Source organism: Quercus suber, unplaced genomic scaffold, assembly GCF_002906115.3.
Source record: "Quercus suber isolate HL8 unplaced genomic scaffold, Cork oak 2.0 scaffold_658, whole genome shotgun sequence".
Lineage (NCBI taxonomy): Eukaryota > Viridiplantae > Streptophyta > Magnoliopsida > Fagales > Fagaceae > Quercus > Quercus suber.
The window spans coordinates 341,302-366,006 of record NW_027070099.1 but is presented as its reverse complement, the minus strand read 5'-3'; the positions used below and the strand labels follow the sequence as shown (position 1 = coordinate 366,006).

The 24,705-nt window shown below is 34.9% G+C and overlaps 2 protein-coding genes across 3 annotated transcripts in view; both read right to left on the bottom strand.

The window, feature by feature from the left end:
* Nucleotides 1-4,355: 4,355 nt before the first annotated feature.
* The window catches only part of LOC112015400 (uncharacterized), a 45,033-nt gene continuing 24,683 nt past the window's right edge, over nucleotides 4,356-24,705 (bottom strand). Inside the window, exon 20 of the mRNA XM_065765865.1 lies at nucleotides 4,356-4,778. Coding sequence (XP_065621937.1) covers nucleotides 4,445-4,778 — 334 coding nt within the window. The 3' untranslated portion in view covers nucleotides 4,356-4,444. The remainder of the gene's footprint in view (nucleotides 4,779-24,705) is intronic.
* On the bottom strand, nucleotides 4,705-12,407 carry LOC136064293 (uncharacterized). Of its 2 annotated transcripts, none has more exons than XM_065765867.1 (8): nucleotides 12,307-12,407; nucleotides 9,589-9,816; nucleotides 9,198-9,380; nucleotides 8,918-8,986; nucleotides 8,530-8,757; nucleotides 7,562-7,669; nucleotides 6,141-6,257; nucleotides 4,705-4,776 (listed from the first exon to the last, which is right to left on the bottom strand). In XM_065765867.1, the coding sequence occupies exons 1-8, from the start codon at nucleotides 12,396-12,398 to the stop codon at nucleotides 4,773-4,775; spliced, it is 1,029 nt and encodes a 342-aa protein (XP_065621939.1). In that variant the 5' UTR covers nucleotides 12,399-12,407; the 3' UTR covers nucleotides 4,705-4,772. The 2 variants fall into 2 exon arrangements, with proteins under 2 accessions (XP_065621939.1, XP_065621938.1); XM_065765866.1 differs by lacking the exon at nucleotides 4,705-4,776 and adding an exon at nucleotides 5,830-6,012.

Here is a 24,705-nt window from a genome sequence, read left to right as displayed (position 1 = left end):
AAAGACCATTAAATCCTTTGTCGCAAATCTAGCTTATGCTGAGTAAATTTGCCTTCAGTCCATCAACATATACCAAACATCTTCAAACATTGGCAATCCTGGAATATCTATAGTTCTAATGCCTCTAATCACAGATTTGCTTCCATCTCCAAAAGTGATTGTCCCAATCTTTCCTTCAAAGAGTGTTTTGAATAAACCTTTGTTTCCTGTCATATGCCTAGAACAACCACTATCCAAATACCAAAGACAAGAATCACTTGCCTTTAAGGCGGTTAAAGCAGTATAACAAACATAATTCTTATCACATATGATTATACCAAGATACTCAAGGAAAGATTTAACAAAAACAACAAGAGGCAAAGACAACAAGTAGACAAGTTGATATATAAGCAAAAAGATTTTTCAAAAATCCATGACAACAGGGGGTCAAGGATCAGCTCAGAGATCAAAAGATCTACAACAAGAGAGCTACCTGCTCTGATACCACTTAAACAGTTTTTAGACCCCTTAACCCAACTAAATTAACCTAGTTAATTAGTCAAGTGTTTAACTTAGTCAAATTATTCAAATCTAAGTTATCATAATCAAACAATCATATCAAGAGTATAAAGCAGCGGGAAAATAAATAACACAAGATATGATGACCTAGGAAACCACACTGTAAAAACCTGGGGAGGATTTGACCTAGCTATCCTCAAGGTAAACCTGAATCCACTATCTGAAAGAATCAAAGTTCATACAAAAGGACTTACAAGCTCCCCGCTTGACTTCCTAATGCTATCCACCAGTAGAACTTACTGACACGACCACGTGCAAGCTCCGAATTCACGGACTCATTCTTTCTTGGATTCTCCAATCAGCTACAAGCACCCACGCTTGTTATTCTTTAAGCTCCAATGGCAGCAATCAAGTTAATCATCAAGATGTTGAAATAATCTCTATCTTGAAAACCCTAAGTTTATGTGAAGGAAAACTCATCAATGATCTCACAAGAGATTCACACAAATAGCAAAGTATGAGTAACAATACACTCAGAGCAACTCTTAAAAACGTGGCTAGGGTTTTGCCTTATATACCTAGGGCAAAAACATAAAACCCTAAACGTTTAATGAGGTAGGGCTGAGTTGGAAAAATCTGCAAAAAAACATTCTGCCCAAGATTCGATCGATCGAGTTTTTCTTTCGATCGATCGAGCCAAGCCAAAATGCACCAATGCATCTGCAGCCTCTCGATTCCAACTTTACATGAAAGATACAACTTTGAGCAAGCCTAAACAAAACTAAACAACCTGTTTTGATCATGGTTTGCCAACAATACAAATTAGAGTTCTAAATACATAAATTCCTAAATCTTTAGAACCTAACAAGGTGTTTATGGCCAATAAGTTACTTTCCTTATATTCTATAACTTTGATTAATCTTGTTTATACAAGTTACATTTAGATTTCACTAAGAACTTAGTCTTCTTAGTCTTTATGAAAAAAAAAAAAATTAATGTCGTCATTATTTTATTAAGTGTATATAATATTTCTTGTTTGTAATGAAACTTAGAATAATATTGAATTACTTAGATTCCTGTGATTTAATGGCATTAGATTTCACTAAGAACTTAGTTTTCTTAGTTTATTGTTTTATGAGAAGAAGAAAAAATTAAAGTCATTATTTCAGTATTAATGGTAATTTTTCTTTTTGTTATAACTTTTGAGTCTTGATTTAAAAGTCAAAATAAGGTCCGCTCAATTCTTGACATTTTCTAAATAACTAGGGTTTGAATCCCCTCATCAATTATTGTAAAAATTAATAAATATTTATATAAAAATAAAATAAATAAATATTTTTAAGTTGGATTTTTTTTTTTTTTTTTTTTTTTGGTTTGTAATTCAATAGTTGGAAGTAGGAGAAGGCTCTTGGCAAAGTTAGATTTTGATATTGTCAAATTTGCTCTACTTTTCTCTAGTATATCGTAGTCAAAAGCATTGGGAATAAGTAATTATTAGGTACTCCTAGAGTATGATAACATGGTGCTCCCTCCTTTCGCATTCATAATAAATCCCACTAATTAAATTCATGATGAGGTCCACCATGAACATGAGATGAGGAAACACCATATCATCGTACTTTAAAAGTATTTGATAATTTTCCCTTAGAAACCTTAATACCCCCACCCACCTTATCAATTTACACCAATGTCATTTTGCCATGACACTAATGCTACCTAATTCAAATAGAGAACAATAATGTTCTCGCAAACTCAATGCTTTACACTCCATATACATTAGGTCCACAATTTCACATGTGATGTCCACACTTAAAACGTAAAATGATTAGTATACAGATTATATACAATAATGAGTGATAATCATTACTCCTTAGAAAATAGACGCAAGACGGAATGCATGTGATAACATGGACAAATCACATCCTGAAGTGCGAAAACTTCATCAAATGATCAATCTACAAAATCTTTACTCCATCCACTCTTCTACACTCGAAAAATCTTACAACAAAATTCAGTTTTAGTTCTAAGGGAATGCATGTTAGGATTAGTGCCTTTAAATCCTATTGTATGATGCTATGTACATTATTATATATGACATTATGTATGACTTAATATTGTGATTAATAAAATTGTTTTATTATTATCTAAAATAATGGTAACATGAATATTCGGATATTATCATATAGTCCATGAGATGCATAGTATGTGATTTATGTGAAAAGTCATAGAAGATATAAATCACAAATTCTTTGTAAACTCATAATTTTAGTTCGTAGTCGGTGATGAAATTGGACATTTTATTTGTAAAGACTATAACATATCAACTAAAATAATTTGTCTTGATCATGGAAGTGGAGACTTCTAGTTGATATGTTTTAAGAGTTAAGACATATTAAACTGAACCGCTGTGAGATTTATTATTCTCTTAACAACTATCAAAAGAATAATAAATCTCACGACTTCTATTTATATGAACTCTTAATCCTAAGAGAATAATGGACCTGATCATGGAGTGTAGGTTTCTTTGATATATCAGGAGTGAGATCTAAAGTAATAGTCAAAATCTCAGTATGTTGAGTAGCCACATTTGGTATTGATGGAACATATATTCTCAAAATGGAATTCATAATCTCTTAACGGAAATATAAAATAGTCCCTTGAGATAAGTTTAATGAGTTCAATTATTCACAGAGTTAGGCCTAACCACTTTGGTAAGAAATTACTAAAGTATATATTTATGAAATTAGATTTCATAAATATATGATGAATAATTTTAAAGAATTAAACGGGGTACTCAAGGATTAAGATGTAATAATCTACAAAGTGGCAATCTTCATTCATGACTTTGTATTACTACGAATATTTTTATGAAATGATTGCATGTATAATAAAGTCTTGAGGTATAATTTATTATTAAAACCTAGAGTGAAATTATATTTATATAATGATATTAAATATAATTAATGATAACTTTGAACTTGTCAAAAGTTGACAGAAAAACCCAAGGCTCATTGAAGCTAGTATCTTATTGGTCCCTTTTGGTTCCACTCCAAGCTACACACTAAAGCCCACTTGAAAAAACCCAATATGCCAACCCAATTAGATAATCAGTTAGTTATAAAGGGATAAACATACAGAATTTTATTTTAAGAAAGACATCATTGTGAAATGGTGTGTATATGTGAGTGAAGCCACTCGATTATTCTCTCTTGGAAACTGATTGAGAGACCACACTTATTGAGCGTAAAGTGGAATTGGAGTAAATATTAAAAGTGTTCCCAAGTACTTATAATATTTTGTTTTGAATTTCACTACACCAAGGTATGCTATCTGGTTCTTAAATTCTGAAATTTACATAGTGCATGTTATCAATCATAAATGATATAGATCTATGTTTGTTGCTTCCGCTATGTGTTTTATATGAGGTACGAAACCAGATTTACCAACAATGCACTCTTTCACCTGGACAAATCAATAAAAAAATAAATAAATTACAAAATCTTTTCACGAAATGTAGAAATTGAGATTACAGATAACTCTAAACAATATATTCTATAAAATTTAAAGTGGGTCAACAATCACCCCGCCCCCATTTATATTTCAAAGAAGTTGAGATCCGCAAACTTATAAGAAATTTTTCCGCTGGAGTGATTAAGTGAGATAAAGATATATAATTTTTTTTTTTTAATTTATCAGTGAGAATAAGATATCTTTCAGATATATAAACTGATTATGGTCCTAAAAAGAAAAGAAAAATACACAAACAGATAAATATGGGATTCTACTAATTTAAAATTATTCTGGCTGAAATCGAAAAAATTAGAATAAGTTGGGATCATAGGTAATTGAAAAGTTGATTTCCAATATCCAATTAGACAGATATGACATAAGTTTAGAGAAACTGTACAAGTTTTAAGAATGAGAGGAACCTGGCCACGTTTCCATCTCAGTCGCCATCCCCAAGATCAAGCACCATTCTCAACTTCCTTCTCATTACATTACTCTTTGGAGATGCACTAGGAGCTAATTCATCAATTGCATTTTCCAATTCCTCATCCACTACCTGATCTGACAAATTATCTAAACCGTTCACAGGTGCAACATCCAAACGATTTCCACTGCCAATCCTTCTTATTAGATTACTCTGTGGAAATGAACTGGGAGCCACTGCATCCCCAAAAGCTGCCGAAATATCAACTTCTTGTTGTGACAAATTATCTATATGGTTCACAGGTGCAACATTCAACAAACTTCCACTGCCAATGCTAGTCACTTCAGCTTCAGCAGTGCAACCAACATCAAGTAAATAACAGAGGTTATTCTTTATTAGTACAAATTCCCTTTGAAAAGAAGCCAGCATGATAAACACAACCCTGCTTTCCAAACATAACAGCTTAAAAAGGATATCAATTTGTAAAATTCTAAGTAACACTGCTAACACGGGTGTCCAAAGTACTTCGAGCACTTGACTAATCCCACATACTAGATAATTATAGGGAGGAATCTATTGGGAGAGGCCCCAAGATGCAAACTAGGAGTTTTGAACCCAGAGTCTCATGTATCTCATGAGGCCTTGAGAATTTAATTTGGCATAATTCCTGCAAGTCTTTGTAGTAAACTGTCTGAAACTCATGATTAAATCCAAATAAAAATCTAAGAGGCTCAAATGACCCAACTTTATATCACCTTTTTTGTTCACTTTATTTCCTCCATCGAATTAGTCCTTTCAATAGATATATACTCTAAAATTGACATAGCAGAAAGCTTTTGCTAGTCTTTCAACAACTTTGGAAGAGTGATATTCCTTTTCCACCTGAAATATGCAGTCAAGCTCCAACAAGAATGGGATTTACAAAGTTTTTAAAAGTCCACCTTCTTCGAGTTTGTTTGATACGCTCATAAGAGCCACATTTGGTCCGGAAGGTCACTCATGGTTTGTTTGTAGCCTGAGTTCTCAGGTTGTCATGTTTTCTTCTCTTTTATTTGTTTTTCTTGTTAGTCACTTTTGTGCCTTTGGTTAATTGTTTCCTAGCCTCTTGCACCGTGTAAGGTCCTTTCTAGGCTAGGTTCCAATGTCTCTCCAGTTGTAAGACTCGTTTCTTTGGGTGCTTTAGGGGATGTCCTGAAGAAGCATGTTTGAGGGCTTTGTCATGTGTCTTGATTTTATTTTTTATTTTTGGCAGTAAACTTACTATTTACTCATCAAGAAAAATGGGTCAATTGAAAGTTATTTACATCCAGGCATCCCAGAGAAGTGGGCATAACAGATGCCAAAAAAGGTTTCTGCAAAATTGAAAATGATAATGATGCCATTTCAGCACAAGAAAATATATAACAATTTCCAAAGGACTAGGAAGTATTTTCTAGACTTTAAGCCTATTATCAATTTGTCATTCATCTCAAAGTATGCAAATACTTCAAACATAGTACATCAGCATCACAACTAAATAGATCCACTAAACATTCAACAGCATCAATCTCCCTCGTTTCCAACATGTTCAATTGTAGGAGTAACTACTTGGAAATGGAAAAAAGTGAGATTAACATTTCAAGTTCAACCTGAATATTCAGCATTATATGGATTGTAGAATAAATTGAATAATGTAGTAACTAGCAAGAATCGTGGAGGATGAGCAACATACTGTATTTTGACAACTTCAGAAGGTCTATTTCCAGGATCATTTTGAATTTTTGTTCCCTGAATTGAGATGGCTGTGAGCTTCTCATCCTTTGACTGAGGAAGCGGCCTTCTAGTTTTCCTGTATCCAATAGATTAATTAATTATAAACAAAGGACAGAAAGAAAACATAACAGGAAAAGTTGTTGCCACTCAGTGATATGATTAGATTTAACACATGGATACTCTAATTTAGAGTTACGGAGTAAATGAATATATAGATAATTATGTTCCAAACAGTACTATCTTCAAAAAGGAAACCACAAAGGATACAGGTATAAAATTATGAAAATTAATGACATGTTTAGAGTGCTGCAGCTATTTAGCATTTAAACAGTTATAATACAATGAAGGATTCTATTATGATTTCCAATGTTTTCTACATAATGCAAAGGAACTTTTAGATCATTCAAAAGTAACAGAATTCCAATCAACGTGATGCAGCATAATTAAGTTGTGCTATGCAGATACATTCTCAAAAAAAAAAGTTGTGCTATGCAGATATTACTAATATCATCACCTGATATCAACTTGAGTCTCAGTCCAATTAATGCGTCCCATTTTCGAATACATGAGACTTGTTCCCAGTCCACGGGAAAAAGGCAAATGATGGATCCAATAACATAGATACCATGCATATATTCAAAAAATTGTGTACCATTTACATATAAGAAGAGCTGTTCCCAGGCTAAGGACAATTCCAAGAAAAAGTTTTATGATAGGACAAACAATGAAACCACTAACATAGACTCCATGCATAAAATTGATAATATAAGTTTAAAAGAATTCATCATAAATATGGATGAGACAATGGAACTGGCAGTGCAAGGTTCATGTTGATGGCCACAAATAGCAGCAGTGCTACGGACCACAAAAATCAATGTAATATTAAAGCCAAGAGACATCGTAGATGTAAACAAATAACGAAGCAGATTAGTTGGAATTTTTTTCTTGGTTCTACAGTGGGACTAGGCAAGAGAATTCTTGATTTTCAGAAATATATTTGACACCATATATGCAAATTTAATAAACAAAAGTGAAATTTATCATTATTTGGGTAAGTACCAGTCATAAAAATAAATAAACTTTAAACTATGAAAGATAAGAGAATAAGAAACAATATGACAGGCAGTTCTGCTTTTGCTTACCAAGCAAAATTTAAACAAAAGTGGAGATAACAACTATGCCATTTTTAAGGAAAAACACTGAATATTTCAAATACAGTTCATAGATTCCTTTCAAATAAACAATGATTCCCAGATATGAGTCCATTATAAGGAAAGGTAACAGCTTCCAGATATAAATACCCAATATAATATATACACAATCAAGCTCCAACAACTATAAATATTTATTCTTTGTGATGAGAGAGAGACAAAGATTTACTTAAGAACAGAGCTTAGGAGTTCATCATCCGAATCATCTTCGGGCAATAATCCTTCAACTTGTTCTGGTAATTGCTCACCAAATAGCCTCTCATTCTCCTTTTTGCGCCTACAGTTTTTTAATATATATATATATAGATCAGTAGCATCAGGAAATCCAGCAATATTTGACAAGAGATTTCAAATTCGTCTGAACTTGGAAAAATGAAAATGAAAATTCATATATGTATGGAAAAAGTCAGAGAAAATACAAATATAATGAAGGGATGATTTTGGCAATTGCACATGTCCATCAGTAAGAGAAAACCAAATATCTGACAAACCAGCCATGCCTATGGTTTGACTGATGGGAAATTTTAAAAAATAAACATATAAATGAAAAAGACAAAGAGGAAGGTTCAGAAATGTGGAGATAAATGATGATGCCTGGATGGATGAGCAGTATGATAAAAAGATCGATTCAAAGATCAACAGAATTACAGACTTGAAACTACTACCACAAGAAACAAAACAAAATTGTAAAAGCATCTTGAGATGTTAAGCAAGAAAATAACAACTTGCGTCAATGGAATGTGAAAATGCCCAATTTCATATTAAGAATTATAATACCAAACATAGTGGAGAAGTTAAAAGAAATGTGAAAGCAACCTGCAATAACTAAATGATGACTAAGCTAAGTCAAGAACATGACAAAGCAACATACTTCTCAAATGAGTATCCCACCTATTCACAACCTCACATTGATTGGGTTCCCAAAATTAAAGCTTGACTCATGCCACCAAACCCATTAAAAGGAATGTACGGAACTGTTTGGAATACTTACTGAACTTAATACCAAAAAGAGTGATTTTAATAACTGGGATAAGTATACAGGGGTGCACATCAAGAAACCCTAATGTTTCAATCTAAGAAGAGCAACAAAATCCAAATATGAATAGCACAGGATACTGCCTATGAATATATTATTACCTATTCAATAACGATAACAATGTTTCATCATCAGGGTCATGTGCTTTGTCTGTGAACAAACTATTAGAATTCTCATTTTTTATAAGCATGTTGGCTTCAAACTTCTTCTGTTGAGGAACTCGTAAACCAAGTTGCTTAAGCTTATGAGAAACTTGAACAGCTGTGAATTTATTATCTGCATCCAATGCATTTGCAATCATGTAGCTACACCTCTTATGCTCTTTGAATCTGTGAGGATCAAGCAAAGCCCAAACTTTTTTTATTTAAAAATTCAAATAATAACAAAATAACATATTCCATCACATCTTTATCAACTTTTTAGCATATTTGATGTAAAAGGAGACTTAATCTAATATTGTAACTAGAATCCAAGCTACGCAACACTCACTTCTCATATAGAGCTCTGATCATATCTTCCTGATCTTCACTAAAAGAAGAAACTCTTTTCCTTTTGTGCCTATAGAAATATAGTAAGGGACTTATCAGAGACTTTTCCAAAAAATAGAAGGGAAAATGAATAAACAAAGATTTCAGACTAAAAACATAACACTAGAAGCTTTTATGTGGATAATGCTTTGCATTATCAGCCACTGCTTTAGAATACAATCTTATACAACGCACATATTATCTATAACATTCATAAAGTACAAATTTCTTATAGTACTTACAAAGGCCTCAATAAACTTCCCTCCATATCATCTGAGTTATGGAGATTACTAACTTTTTTCACCGCTTTTCCATCTCCATCATGGTCATCATCATAGCGCATCTTTTTCCTTGGTGCAACTTTCAGTCCTAGCTGTCTAAGCTTATTAGAAATTTGTGCAGCAGAAACTCTTTTCCTTTTGTCCCTATAGAAATATAGTAAGGGAGGTATCAGGGACTTTTCCAAAAAATAGAAGGGAAAATGAATAAACAAAGATTTCAGACTAAAAACATAACACTAGAAGCTATGTGGATAATGCTTTGCATTATCAGCCACCGCTTTAGAATACAATCTTATACAACGCACATATTATCTATAACATTCATAAAGTACAAATTTCTTATAGTACTTACAAAGGCCTCAATAAACTTCCCTTCATATCATCTGAGTTATGGTTATTACTAACTTTTTTCACCGCTTTTCCATCTCCATCATGGTCATCATCATAGCGCATCTTTTTCCTTGCTGCAACTTTCAGTCCTAGCTGTCTAAGCTTATTAGAAATTTGTGCTGGTGAAACTTTACCATCAGGTTCTAGAACTTCAGCAATAAGACGACTACAATGCCGATCATCTTTGAATCTAAAAAGGCCACATTTTTTCAGAAAATACTTGAGCAAAAAGTTTAGAAATCAGAAGAAAATGAAACAATACACAATCGACAATACCCATCAAACGTTTCGTATGCTTCAAATAGTATCAGGTATAATCATCAATCAATCAATATATATATAAAAACAGAGACCTCGTGCAAGAGAGCATTAGGTCTTGCCAAGTGGCGCCCTTCTTTGATAACTTAGCCATCTTTACACCTTATCATTTAACAGTAGTCCTCTCTCTCTCTCTCTCTCTCTCTCTCTCTCTCTCATCAATTCAATTAGCCATTCAGAATTTCAAACCTTTCAACTGCCTCCCATCAATTCAATTGGCTATTCAGAATTTCTGACCCTTCAATTGCCTGCCCTTTTCAATTCCCTTCTCTTTTCTTCTTTACACAACTATATCTTAGCATACTTCCAGCCTAGACTAAATCACTATTATAAATGCTCACAATTTTCGAAGTGACTCTTTATCACTATAAATGCTCTCACCAATCATGCAGAAAATACATCAAATGATCAGCCATCTCAAAGAGGATGCAAAGCTTGCTTAATTGCCTACAGTTTTTTAATATATATATATATATATATATATAGAGAGAGAGAGAGAGAGAGAGAGAGAGAGAGAGAGAGAGAGAGATCAGTAACATCAGGAAATCCAGCAATATTTGACAAGAGATGTCAAATTCATCTGAGCTTGGAAAAATGAAAATGAAAATTCATATACGTAGGGAAAAAGTCAGAGAAAATACAAATATAATAAAGGGATGATTTTGGCAATTGCACGTCCATCAGTAAGAGAAAACCAAATATCTGACATTAAAACAGCCATGCCCTATGGTTTGACTGATGGGAAATTTTAAAAAATAAACATATAAATGAAAAAGACAAAGAGGAAGGTTCAGAAATGTGGAGATAAATGATGATGCCTGGATGGATGAGCAGTTTGATAAAAAGACCGATTCAAAGATCAACAGAATTACAGACTTGAAACTACAACCACAAGAAACAAAACAAAATTGTAAAAACATCTTGAGATGTTAAGCAAGAAAATAACAACTTGTGTCAATGGAATTTGAAAATGCCCAATTTCATATTAAGGATTATAATACCAAACATAGTGGAGAAGTTAAAAGAAATGTGGCTACCTACAATAACTAAATGATGACTAAACTAAGTCAAGAACATGACAAAGCAACATACTTCTCAAATGAGTATCCCACCTATTCACAACCTCACATTGATAGGGTTCCCCAAAATTAAAGCTTGACTCATGCCACCAAACCCATTAAAAGGAATGTACGGAACTGTTTGGAATACTTACTGAACTTAATACCAAAAAGAATGAATTTAATTACTGGGATAAGTATACAGGGGTGCACATCAAGAAACCCTAATGTTTCAATCTAAGAAGAGCAACAAAATCCAAATATGAATAGCACAGGATTGAGGAAACTGCCTATGAATATAATATTACCTATTCAATAACGATAACAATGTTTCATCGTCAAGGTCATGTGCTTTGTCTGTGAACAAACTATTAGAATTCTCATTTTTTATAGGCATTTTGGCTTCAAACTTCTTCTGTTGAGGAACTCGTAAACCAAGTTGCTTAAGCTTATGAGAAACTTGAACAGCTGTGAATTTATTATCTGCATCCAATGCATTTGCAATCATGTAGCTACACCTCTTATGCTCTTTGAATCTGTGAGGATCAAGCAAAGCCCAAACTTTTTTTATATAAAAATTCAAATAATAACAAAATAACATATTCCATCACATCTTTATCAACTTTTTAGTATATTTGATGTAAAAGGAGACTTAATCTAATATTGTGCCTACAGAAATATAGTAAGGGAGGTATCAGAGACTTTTCCAAAATATAGAAGGGAAAATGAATAAACAAAGATTTCAGACTAAAAACATAACACTAGAAGCTTTTATGTGGATAATGCTTTGCATTATCAGCCACTGCTTTAGAATACAATCTTATACAACGCAAATATTATCTATAACATTCATAAAGTACAAATTTCTTATAGTACTTAAAAAGGCCTCAATAAACTTCCCTCCATATCATCTGAGTTGTGGAGATTACTAACTTTTTCCACCGCTTTTCCATCTCCATCATGGTCATCATCATAGCGCATCTTTTTCCTTGGTGCAACTTTCAGTCCTGGCTGTCTAAGCTTATTAGAAATTTGTGCTGGTGAAACTTTACCATCAGGTTCTAGAACTTCAGCAATAAGACGACTACAATGCTGATCATCTTTGAATCTAAAAAGGCCACATTTGTTCAGAAAAGACTTGAGCAAAAAGTTTAGAAATCAGAAGAAAAATGAAACAATACACAATCGATAAAACCCATCAAACGTTTCGTATGCTTCAAATAGTATCAGGTATAATTACAATAATCGTAGTGCTGTTTTAGGAACATTTGTAAGAAATAAAACAGCTAAATTAAAGCACTTACTTCTCATAGAGATCCTTAATTTTTCTCTCCATTTCGCCATCGAGAGAAAGTCTTTTCTTTCTTCTAGGATCCCTTTCAGATTCATGTTCCATGGACTGTCCCCTACTACAACAACCAAATGCACCAAGGAGTTTTTAATGTAAATATATACCTTTTACACTTTCAATCAAGATAAACTTTATTTTTTTTCCCCTTAAAAGAATCAATGAAGAGGAACTTCAATAAATTAGAAGTACAAAATAGCATCTCTGAACAAGACTATAAATGGATGGTTTTGAGATTCTAGAAGGTAAGGGACATACTTTACCAAACTTTTTCACAACTTGCACTTGTTAAGTGGTGATTGGATTACTTTTTATCAAGTACCAAGGGTGGACCCATGTGTAAGTGACATGATCCAATCACAAGTTAACAGATGCAAATTGTGATAAAAGTTGTAGCAAAGTGTGTGGTTGTAGAAGAATTGATTCACGAATAACTTGGTTTGGCATCATTGTAAATATGCAGTTTAAGAGCATTCGCATCAGGTCTTTTATAAATATGTAAAATACACATTTTGATCACTTTTACACATTTTGCACCAAAAAACCCTTTACATTAGCTCTTTTAAAATCATTCAAATATGTGTAAAACTATAAACGAGCTACAGTACCCGTGTAAATTTACACGGGTACTGTAGCTCATGTATTTATTTTTTTAATAGTTTTTTCTCTCTCTCTCTCTCACTGCCACTCAGCTCCCTCTCTATCTATCTCAGACACTGCCCTCTCTTTCTCTCCACAACTTTCATCCTCAGTTCTCTCTACCTATCTCACATCTCTCACTCTCTCGTTCAAAGCATGCCACCGGAGTTCACAGCATGCCACCGGAGTTCACAGCGTGGCGAGATCGGCGCTGTGGGTCACAACGTGGCGGTGATGATCGATGATCGATGGCGGCGATGATCGATGGCAGCGATGATCGATGGCAGCGATGATCGATGGCGGCGATGAGCATGGCGAGGTTGATCGCGGCGAGGTCGATCGATGGTCGATGGTCGATGAGCGTGGCGAGGTCGATGGCGACGATGATCGATCAATGATTTTTTCTTTGATTTTAGGTGGAGATTGGGGTTGATTTGATGTTGCTTTTTCTTTAATTTTGGTTGATCTGTGTGGGTGGTGATGGTGGCTGGGCGGTGATGATGGTGGCTGTTGATCTGATGTTGATTTTGGTTGATTTGTGTGGGTTAATGGCTTTTTGTTGCTGATGATGGTGGTGATGGTGGCAGTGGGTCTGTGAGAGAGAGGGGCAGTGAGGGAGTAATAATAAAAAAAATTGTAAAATAGGGAATATTTTATTGAATAAATGTGGAAAATAGGTAAACTGATGTGGGTGTATTGTAAAAGTGGTCGTGTAAAATAGAAAAAATAGGTTTTTTCATGTAAAATAGACATAGAATTTACAAGAGCTGATGCGAATGCTCTAAGAAACAAAAAAATGACACTTTTACCGTTTAAACTACTCCCCACGCAAGCAAAAGCACTTGGAAAATTTGCATTTGGATGCAAAAGATAAAAGTAGGCAAGGGATCAAAAAGAAAAGAAGAAAAAAGGCAAGGGAGACCGTATAGAAAAAAAAAATTTGAAAGGAAAATGTTGAACCCAAAGTTGAAAGTTGTGTTTCTCTTCGGTTGCTAATTTTCCTTTATCATGATTGATTGATGGAGCATAATGTGAAATATAAAAAATAGTATACAAAATGCAATTTTCTTTACATGTGAACATACATGTGCCTTGAATATGTAGACTTAAATAGTTGACCTAACAGGAGAAATTATACAGTCCTCTAGTGGACCACATCACTTATCTACTATTCCACTAAAAGATTCTCACTTGTTTAAAATTGCTAAGTCAGTAATCAGCTTCTATTTTAAAAAAAAAAAAATTCTAACTCAACAATTTTAAACAAATGTGAATATTTTAGTGGAATGGTGAACCACGTCACTTGTCCACCATGTGGACCTTATAATTTCTCACCTAACAGGGACAAAGGATCTTGACTGAGACCAAAATAATGGACAATTTTTTTTTTTTTTAGCACAAATCATGGACAATTATGTTGTCCATAATTTTATGTCCATGATTTTAGTCTCAATCAATGATAAGATTACGTTTAGAATCAATGTTATACAGATGCTAATAGTTAAGGCATACTAAAACTAAAGAAAAGAACCTATTTCCCTCTCCCCTGTGTGTGTGTGTTTGTTTCTCAAAAAGAAAAAAAGAACGGGTAACTGTCCCATATTGCTTAAGAGAGTGTGTTGTGTGTAGTATAACTTGGCCCACCCTCCCTTAAAAGTTAATATAGCTTTTGAATGGAGTTGTGGTGTGCCTTTGTGTTAGAACCTCTTTCCCTCTCCCCTCTGTGTGTGTGTGTGTTTGTTTCTCCAAAAAAGAAAAAAAAAAAGTATAGGGGCACAATAAAATTTCACAACATCTCCACAACACTTTTGTTTTGAGTTGTGATGCATTCTAATATAATTTTATTTTAACATATAATAGATTAACACATTAGCTTGCTATGAAATTTTGTTGTGTTCATAAAAACTAATCGACTAACAAAAGGGCACATGTAACACCATTTTGCTACAAAAGCATCAATCAAATTAGACAAACAGAAGAACCGGGATTTACCTTTTTTGACGATTTGGCAGTTTTGTGATTATGAGTTGGGCTGTAGCAAGTGGTGAATGTGTGGACATTGGGATAAAGTGATAGCCCTAAAGGGCTTGCTTAGGGATTCTTTAGTTGAATTGTAAGTTTTTTTTTTTTTTTTTTCATTAAAAGACTTAATGCTATCTATATAGAGTTTGTCCTAATTATTTAATTATTACATATTTAGTTGTATGTTTTTTATATGATAATGAGAATGATAGATAAAGACCTATCCTCTTAGGAGTTTATTTATAAATTGAATTTGGTAAATAGACTTTTTTGATGAACTGATAGTTGAAAATTAACTATATGTGATACTCCTTGATGGAAAGGGAATAAATAACAAACCAATTTTAAAATTGAGGGGATCCCTAGTCTAACCTTGAAAAAGCCTATTGTGCTCTCCCAAATGTTATTTGAAGAGAGGTCCAAAATTTTTAAATCTTTCAGAGAAAGCACAAATGCAATGGTATGCTTCCATAGGACTTATTGGAACGTAGGATTGGAACAATTATGTAATGACCCCAAAAAGAGGGCTCTTGCATTCCATGAAATCCCACATCGCCTAGGGAAGCACATGAGAATGTGTTTATAAGGAATGAACTCCCTTTAATGTGTAGAGGCCTTTTCCCCCACTGTTGTGTGCTTTGGGGGAGAACAAAACCGTGAGGGGTATGGGTCTCAAAGCGGACAATATCTACACAGTTAGGGCAGGATCGTTACAGATGGTATCAGAGCCAGGTTATGATTCTGTAGACACTTGAAAACTAGGTTTTGATTTTATAGACACTTGAAACTAGGCTATGATCTTGATTTTTGTCAAAGCATTTGGTATTTAGGTTATGTTTGATGAGAAATTTAGAATAATCTTAGCAATGTTACTTCTTATGTTTAGTAATAATAATTGTTGCACCATCTATATTTCTTGATTTCTTTGTTAACTAGGTATCATGCCACCCAAAAAGAAGAGAGTAGCTAATTCCAATAGCGAGGAACCTATTGTTAATTTGTGAAGGCCAGCCAAAGTAAGGGTTGATACTGAGGCTAAAGTCACTCAAGACGTGAGAAATAATGAACGTCCTAGGGTGACACGAACTGATCCTTTGGATGAAGCTCCTGCCCGACTGTTGGACAGGTTGGCCCAAGTTGCTAGTAGAGGCCCTTTTCCCCCACTACTGTGTGCTTTGGGGGAGGACAAAACCGTGAGGGGTATGAGGCCCCAAAGTGGACAATATCTACACAAGTGGGGTGGGCATCTATAACTCGTTACAGATGGTCCATCTGTAACAACCCCACCCCAACTATGTAGATATTGTCTGCTTTAGAACCCGTATTATAGTGACCCAAAAAGGGGGGTCTTCCATTCTATGGAATCCCACATCGCCTAGGGAAGCACATGGGAATGTGTTTATAAGGAATGACCTCCCTTTAATGTGTAGAGGCCTTTTCCTAATTCACCAAAGATAAAACATCCTCAAAATAATTCTCCAATACAATGTTTAATACCATAAAAATAATAATAAAATCCTCAGTTCCACAAAATAGTTTGTAACTGCTATCTCCCAAGAATCTTTACTCCAATAAATCCTTCTAATGTATCTATAAGGGGAAATAAAGGGGCTAAGATAACTCAATAAGTGGAATTCACTAACATTGGGGTGTGGGAACAAGCCTTTCAAATAAATAATTTTTACAAAAATTTCATAACTTATAACTCATCAATATTTCATCATCAAATATTTCATATATAAAAAGAAAATATCTTTATATTGTGAGCCATCATAATACATATATCAATATCATCATATAATAAACAATTTCCTAAACTTTTCTCGTGGTCAACGTTTACGCCCTGTTGACAAGGTTGTGTTGTCCCCTTTTTGGGACTGGAACCTCCTTTTCATCTCCTTTCTTAAGGATGGTTCCTTTGGAACCTAAAGGTGCACACCCTTGCTAAGGAACTTCCTTTTTGGATCATCAATAGTACACTCCCTTGTTAAGGAGCTATCAAATGTGCATGGTCCCCTTTTCTGGGACCGCCCCTTGCTAAGGACTAGCTGCAGTATGATTGTCCCTTGTTAAGGACTAAATCCAATACTGAGCTTTTAATCATGACTTGCCATAGGTTTTCAAATCACATTTCAAGATGCTCACAAAAATAATCCATTCAAGATGTTCACAAAAATAATCAATTCATAATTCTTAAAAATATAAGGATATATTCACATATACAAGTTTAAATAAATTTAGGTTGTCCCACAAGTTTTTTATCAAACGAATAGTCAATGTGCACATCAAGCATTCATAAAATATCAATTTATATATAGAATATCAACATATTTCTTTGATATAAAATAGAATAATAATCAACACTGTTTTGGAAAAACCCCCAAAATTAGTAAACACCACTTACCTCTTAGTTGTAAAAATAAAGGAAATCAACCTCCCTTGAATCACAACTGAATGTTCAATATGTGTGTAAAACACCCTTGAATGTTTAGACCCCAAATTACAAATTATCAATTCAAGCTTATTATCATACAATTAATGTGCGAAACATGAACATAAGCCAATCACAGAATTGATAAACAATCTAAGCCAATTCTAATCACATCCACAGCAGAAAATAAAAGGCAAAGATAAGGGAAGAGAGATGCAAACACAAGGACAACACGTGATGTGTTATCGAAGAGGAAGCCGAAGCCCTCGGCGTAAAACCTCTCCACCACCCTCCAAGCGGTCAATAATCCACTAGAAAATGTAGTTGGGATACATGAACAGCAATAGACCCTCTAAGCCTAATCTACCCAGGTACCTAAGCCCTCCAAGCTTCCTGCTCCAACGAGATTGCGCCGAACCTTTTTCTTTTCTAGCTTATCGGATTCCGCTATTACCCATAGCATCAACCAATAACTATTGGTTCCTTCCAAACTGCTTCCCTTAGCACCAAAATACCTTCTCACAGACGTGGGTGTGATGAGAAAAAGATTTGGTCAATAACCTCTCAAGGATGTATCAATAGAGAAGAAGAGAGTAGAGAAATTTGAAGAATCTCTTAGTGAAGATTAGGGATGAGGCAATCTTGTTTTTCTCTAGGGTTTCTCTCTCAAAATTCTCTCTAGAAGCTCTCTACATTTCATGGGTATAAGGGTCTATATATAGTGGTGTGTGTTTGGAATATGAAGAGTCAGTTTTTTCCAAACATGGTGAGTTGGCGGCTTGGCCTCGCGACTAGTCTAAGTCGCGAGCTAATGGCCTAGCCAGCTTGGAACTTTTGTCCTGTAGTGTGACAGCTGGCGTGACCTTTCACCTCCCTGCATGCTTCTCACGTGTGCAGCAGTTGGCGGCTTGCAAGCCGCGAGTCAGTCGCGAGTCAGTCGCGAGTCCTAGCCACGAGTCCCTGCTTCTTTGCACCTTGTTAAGCAATTCTTCACACTCTCTCACACACACTACCCTTACATGAATCCCACCTAAATACGGGGTTACTAACTACTAAGTGCTAAATTACAAGCAAATTGGCATGAAATAAAGCCAACAAGATGGTTGATAAAATTCAACCTTACAACAACAATTCAGTAGAATTAGAACCTAACAACACCAAAAAAATAGGTTCATCAATACACAATTTCCCACTTAAAAATCTATTTTCACACTTAAGTGGTTTTATCCTAGACAATATTGATATATCCAAAATCCTCTATTTATTCACTTAACTATCCAATACACTTTCAGCTTTGATAAGATTTTTGGACTTAAAAATACTGCTGCCTAATCAGATTTTTCCATTGATATAATCATGGATATTCAAGACTTCAAAATGGCTGAATAAGGGAAATCTCATCAATCTACAATTCACATCCCTTCTTGTCATGTAGCTATATCCATCACTCCTAGCCTAATATAATAATAACCATAGGACATCCTTTCCCATGATATAAGGCTACGTGAGGGTTGTTGAGATCAGAACTTAAGCTTAGAATTTCCTTTTTCCTTTAATATATTGCTAGGGTAGATTTTATGAAGTCATGCCTTTTGTCCTATTAGAAACTAAAGCAATTTCAAGCAAAATTCCTCCCTGAAAACGTGGGACGATTTCTAGCCATATACTATAGTTCGGTCAATTCAATTTCGAAGCCTAGAGGACCATATGGCTATATATACAATTCCTATTATAATATTGTAATCATCCTAGTCGGCTTTCCCATCAATATAGATGATAGTTTTAGATTTTATGAACCCAATGACAGTTGTTTTACTTGGTACCAAAAGAACAAATGCACGGACCCATGTGAGGACAATTATTAGCCATAGAATAATTCCCACTCTATAAATCTTTCACCTTTCTAAAATTTGAGCAAGGCAACCATACCTGAAATACTTGTGCACAGCCGTAGAGAAGAAAGGAGACAGCTCAATCGTGTGTTGCGGCTGAAAACAAAAGGAACTTCTTATGTACTTACACGTGTAACTTAAAAGGTAAAATGCTAGGGTTATCAAGACCCATATATTTACTTATGCAACTTCACTTGGACTTCATATTTCATAATATTTATCTTATTTTTAATATCTTAGGCCCAATTCAATTTAATCCATTTAATTGTAAACCTCCATATAATTTATGTATAATTATTAACTTGGTGTCAAAATTTTGGGGTGTTACATATATACTGGTACTTTTCCAAAGAATCTTTTCTCTCCTTGTTCTATAATCATCAAGGAACTAAAATTTCTCAAAGGCAAAGGTAAGCAATATGCAGATCCAACATTTTGAGCTCAGACAATGAACCCAAAGAGCTTAGAACTTCCCCATAGAAATTGTTGCCAGCAAACTAAAAATAACTAGGTTAGGCTAATGCATAAAACAATTGTCAAGTCATTTGGATAATAAGTTATCTGATAGGTCTAGGCATTTTAATAACCCACCATTAATATTAGGATAAATTGCAAATTACACCCCTAAAGTTTAAGGGTGATTGGATTTTACACCCTGAAATTTTAAAATTTGGATTTTACCCACTAATCAGGGCTGTCCACGGGTCGGTCCGGGTCAAGTTTGTGCCCAACCCAGAACCGACCTGATCACTTCGAGTCTCCTAAATGTGGACCCGCTGCTGACCCGCCGGAGGTAGCGGATCGAGTGGTTGGATGTCATCGGTTTCTGGTCGGGTATCGGTCGGTTTCAAACTGTGTGAATCATCGCCGGATTTTGCAAAAATCATCATCGGTGTTGCCAAAATATCTGGTTTTTGCTAGATCTGACTGGATCTCAAAGAGATCTTGGCAGATCTCAATGAGATTAGGCCGGATCTCAACGAGATCAGGCCAGATCTCGAAGAGATCCGGCGAGATCTCAATGAGATCAGGCCGATTCTCAATGTAAGTCGAAGAGATCGGGCAAGATCTCGACGAGATCTTGGCGGATCTCGAAGAGATCTCACTGGATCTCGACAGATCGGATAAAATGAGGCCGGCTACCCACTCTAATCGGCGGAGAATTGAAATTCTAATGTGTTTTCCGGTCGGGTTAGTTGAAAATCGGTTTTTCATGTTCAAATCCGTCAACCGACCCGCCGGTCTCGGGTTTTCTAGGCGAAGACCCGCTGCCGATCGTCGCCGACGTCGGGTCGAACGGTTTTCGGGCTGGGTTAGCTAGATTGGGCGAGTTGGTCGGGTTTCGGGTCTGGCTGGACACCCCTACCTCTAATGTTTAGGGGAGTTTGGATTTTGTAAAGTTGTGATTTACAACTATTTTGTGTTGGCTTTAATTCCATGCCAAATTTTATTGTAATTTCTTCAACCATTTTTCCCTGTATGTATGTGGGTTTCTAATTGTAAGGGATGAGTGTGAAGACTCAAGCTCCAAAGAATGAACAAGTGGTTTTCGCGAGTGTCTCGCGAGAAGCTGACCCGTGAAAGAGCCTCGTGTAAAGAACATAACTGGAAGATGAAGAGTCATGCTAGGCTGGAGATTTTCGCGAGTGTCTCGCGTTAAAAGCCATCCCATGAAGTACTCGTGAAACTCTCTGTTTGGCAAAAAAGTTATGATTTGGTTTACCAAGTCTTTACACACACTATATATACCATCATTACCCACAAATTGTAAGGAGTGCTTTTTAGGGAGAAAACCCTAGAAAATACAATTGAGAGTTAGAGATTGTTATACCCACAATCATCTACACATTTCCTTGTGGTTTTCCTCAACTCCTACCTCTCTATCTCTATATCCTTGAGAGGTTGCTAGCCCAAACACTTACCACACCCATTCTAAGTGTAAAGTGAGAATTTGGTGCTGTTGGAAAGCATTAGAAGGAGCCATTCATTGGCAAATGCAATCAGGTTAAATTGCGGGATCTGGAAAGGTAGAGAAGACAAGGCTCCGAGAAGTCAGTTGGTAGCAGGAGATTGGAGGGCTCAAGTACATGGGGTAGACTAGGCTTGGAGGATATTTTGTTATTCATGCACTCCAAGTTTAATCTCTAGTGGATTGATTTCGATTTGGAGGGTCGCGGAGAGCTTTTTTACCAAGTTCTTCTGTTTTGTCTTCGACAACACGTCTCGGCGTTATCTTGTGTTTGCATCTCTCTTTCTTACTCTTAAGCTTTCCTTTTATCATTGATAATGGATAAATATGGCTTAGGGTAGTGACAACGGTTATTTGCACTTCTTGACTCTTGTCCCGCACTTAGTATAAGTTAAAATAAAAGCTATCTAGTCGTCATTTTAATTTGGGGGTCTAAACAATCTCTTGTGTATTTACACAAATCTGAGCTTTCAGATTTTACAGTCTGACGTTTTAGAATTTGGATTTTAGCTCTTACATTTTAGGGGCGTTTGGATTTTAGCCTCTAAAGTTGTGGGGTATTTAGATTTTACACCCTAAAATTTCATAATTTTTGTGTCTAAAATCCAGACACTCACAAACTTTAGGGGTTAAAATCCAAATTCTGAAATGTCAAGGTGTAAAATCCAAACACCCCAAACTTCAGGAGGTAAAATCTAAATTCTAAAACTTCAATGTGTAAAATCCAATCACCCCCAAACTTTAGGGGTGCAATTTGCAACTTACCCTTAATATTACAAACAAACAAAATTGACTAGGAAAATCGATTTTTGGAGAGGTTCAATATAGAGAGATTAGTGGGAAAAAGTGGCCATGGACCCTCAAGCTAAATGGGCTAGTGAGTGAGTGAGTGAGATTAAAAACTGAGACGGAGAGGGAGAGTGTGAGAGCAAGAGGGAAATTGAGAGTTGGACCGAGTGAGATTGAAAAAATTTACATAGTACTCAAGTTCTATGAACTCAAGTTTGATGGAGTAAGTAACCGAGCCAAACCCGAGTTCATTGAACTCGAGTATAGTGGACTACAAAACCCAATCCAAACTCACGTTTGAGGAACTCAGGTACTGTGTATGTAAAATTACACAGTACCCGAGTCCTGGGAAATCTAGTTTAGTCCACACAGTACTCGAGTCTGAGACCATCAAGTACCAGGTGGCATTTTTTAATGTGCAAAATCCAGCTTAGCCAGTGCCATGCTGGCAAACTCACTAGAAACTCAAGTTCATTGAACTTGAGTACTACTTAGAATTCAATTTTATGAAGCTCGAGTACAAAAAAAGTGGTAGATTGCTAAATATTACTGAAACAATGCTAGATTGCCACAAACTTTGTAAAAATGTGGTATTTGGTTATTTTCACCTTCATTTTGTGTGAATCACATTTACAAATTGAGAAAGCAGTAATGTGGGCATGTAGAACTTTTTCTTAATTGGTGAGAGACAGCCCAAAAGGAGTCAAATAATTTGTTTGCAGAAATGTTGGACTTCTTGCTATGCTGCCTTTGCCCCCAATTCTTCTTCTTCTTCTTCTTCTTCTTCTTTTGTATCTTTTTTTTTTTTTTCACTTTCGATTGATTATTTTAACATCCGTTGTCGCATTTGTAAAACTTGCATAGTACAATTGATAGTAACTTTAACATTTTCTAAATTTAATTGTGATATCATAGGTTAATTAATTTCAACCATGTAGTTTTATGAATCAATGAGTTACATAGTTTAATTTAATTATACTTGTGGGAAGATAAAATCTTCTTCATTCCATCTGTCATATCAAGCAATAACATGGTTGAAATCATACCTAAACTTTGCTTGACATTCAATTATATATGTTGGGAACAGCTAGTGTGGTAAGGGAGACTTTTAGAAGAAAGATTGGTAGCTATATTTATATTTTCAAGTGCAGCTACATCGAATACAAATCCTCTGTATTACATTTTGTGCTCCACTTTATGTTTCACTTTATATATGTTCTACCAATCACAACTTGTAGGACTTGGATTTCTCTTCAATTCTCGCTTACACAAAAAACTGATTAGTATTTTAGTTTGATGATAATTAAAGAGCTATTATCAAGAGCTGACGCCATAGGTTAAAACTCTCTCTCAAGAAAAAAAAAAGATGTTGCAGTAATATATTTTTAATGTATATTACTAAAATGCAGATAAATACTTAAGTAATTGGATTACAACTTGAAAATCTGAAGATCTGGCCTAACTTGGTGCTAGCCTAAAGAATGGACCAACACTGTGCTAGTTGGCTAAAGACTAAAAGATTACAACTTGAAAATTGGAAGAAAAACTTTATAAAAAAAAAAATTAATTAAAAAGTAGAATGTACAATCCATATTCGAAATATTCAACCAAAAAAAAAAAAAAAAAACTTTTGAAATGCCATCCTTGGGTGATTATTAAGTTTAATATTGGGGCACAATTAATTAAAATATATTCTGAAGATACTTGGTTATTTATGGATTTTAGTACAAGAAATTTAGTGAAAGCAACTCCAAGTCCTGCCACGCAGAAACTGATTTCAAAAAAGAAAAAGAAAAAGAAAACACACAATCTCATTCTACTAGAATTTTAAGATGAAGAGTAATCCAAATTAAGCTTCCACCGTAGCATGGATGTGGATCCATGAACATGAACATAAGAAAAGCATGTAAAATCATAGGCACATCACACACATAATCTTGCACAAATAGCCACTGCATTAAACAATTGGGGAGGCCTCCAAATAGCCTGTTGTTTGAGAGATAAAGGCAACTCAATGATCTCACCACAGCCGTGCATAGATAAGAATTTAGTCCCAAAAATTTATTGTTTTAGAGATTTAATGTTTATATATTAGAAGAAACTAGTGGCAGTAGGCCCTCATAATTGTTTGAGCTCAAATCAAAGGCAAAAGCAGGAATCGCTAAAAATTTAATTGATAGATTTGGTAACTTGCCCTTAATTTGGTTGCAGCAAAGATTTAAATAGAATAAATCAGAAGGTCGGTCCCAAAACCACAAAGGGACGGTATCTGAAATTCTGGTACCGGAGATATCAAGGTTGGTGAGCCTTCTTTGATTTCAACCATTTTGGGAAATCAGGACCCAATTTGCAAGATGACAAATATATGGTATCCAATTGTAATCCTTAGTAGATTTCGTTAGTTTGTAGGACTTTGGAAGGTGTTTATGCCAATAAGTTACTTTCTTTATAATCTATGACTTTGATTAATCTTGTTTATACAAATTTCATTTATTTTGATCCTTAAGGCATAGTCCTCATTTTATTTGGTGTTTACAATATTTACTTTGGCTTCGATCAATTTTACTGTATAAACTATAAAGTAATTAACCCATCTATCTGTTCACTGTTTAG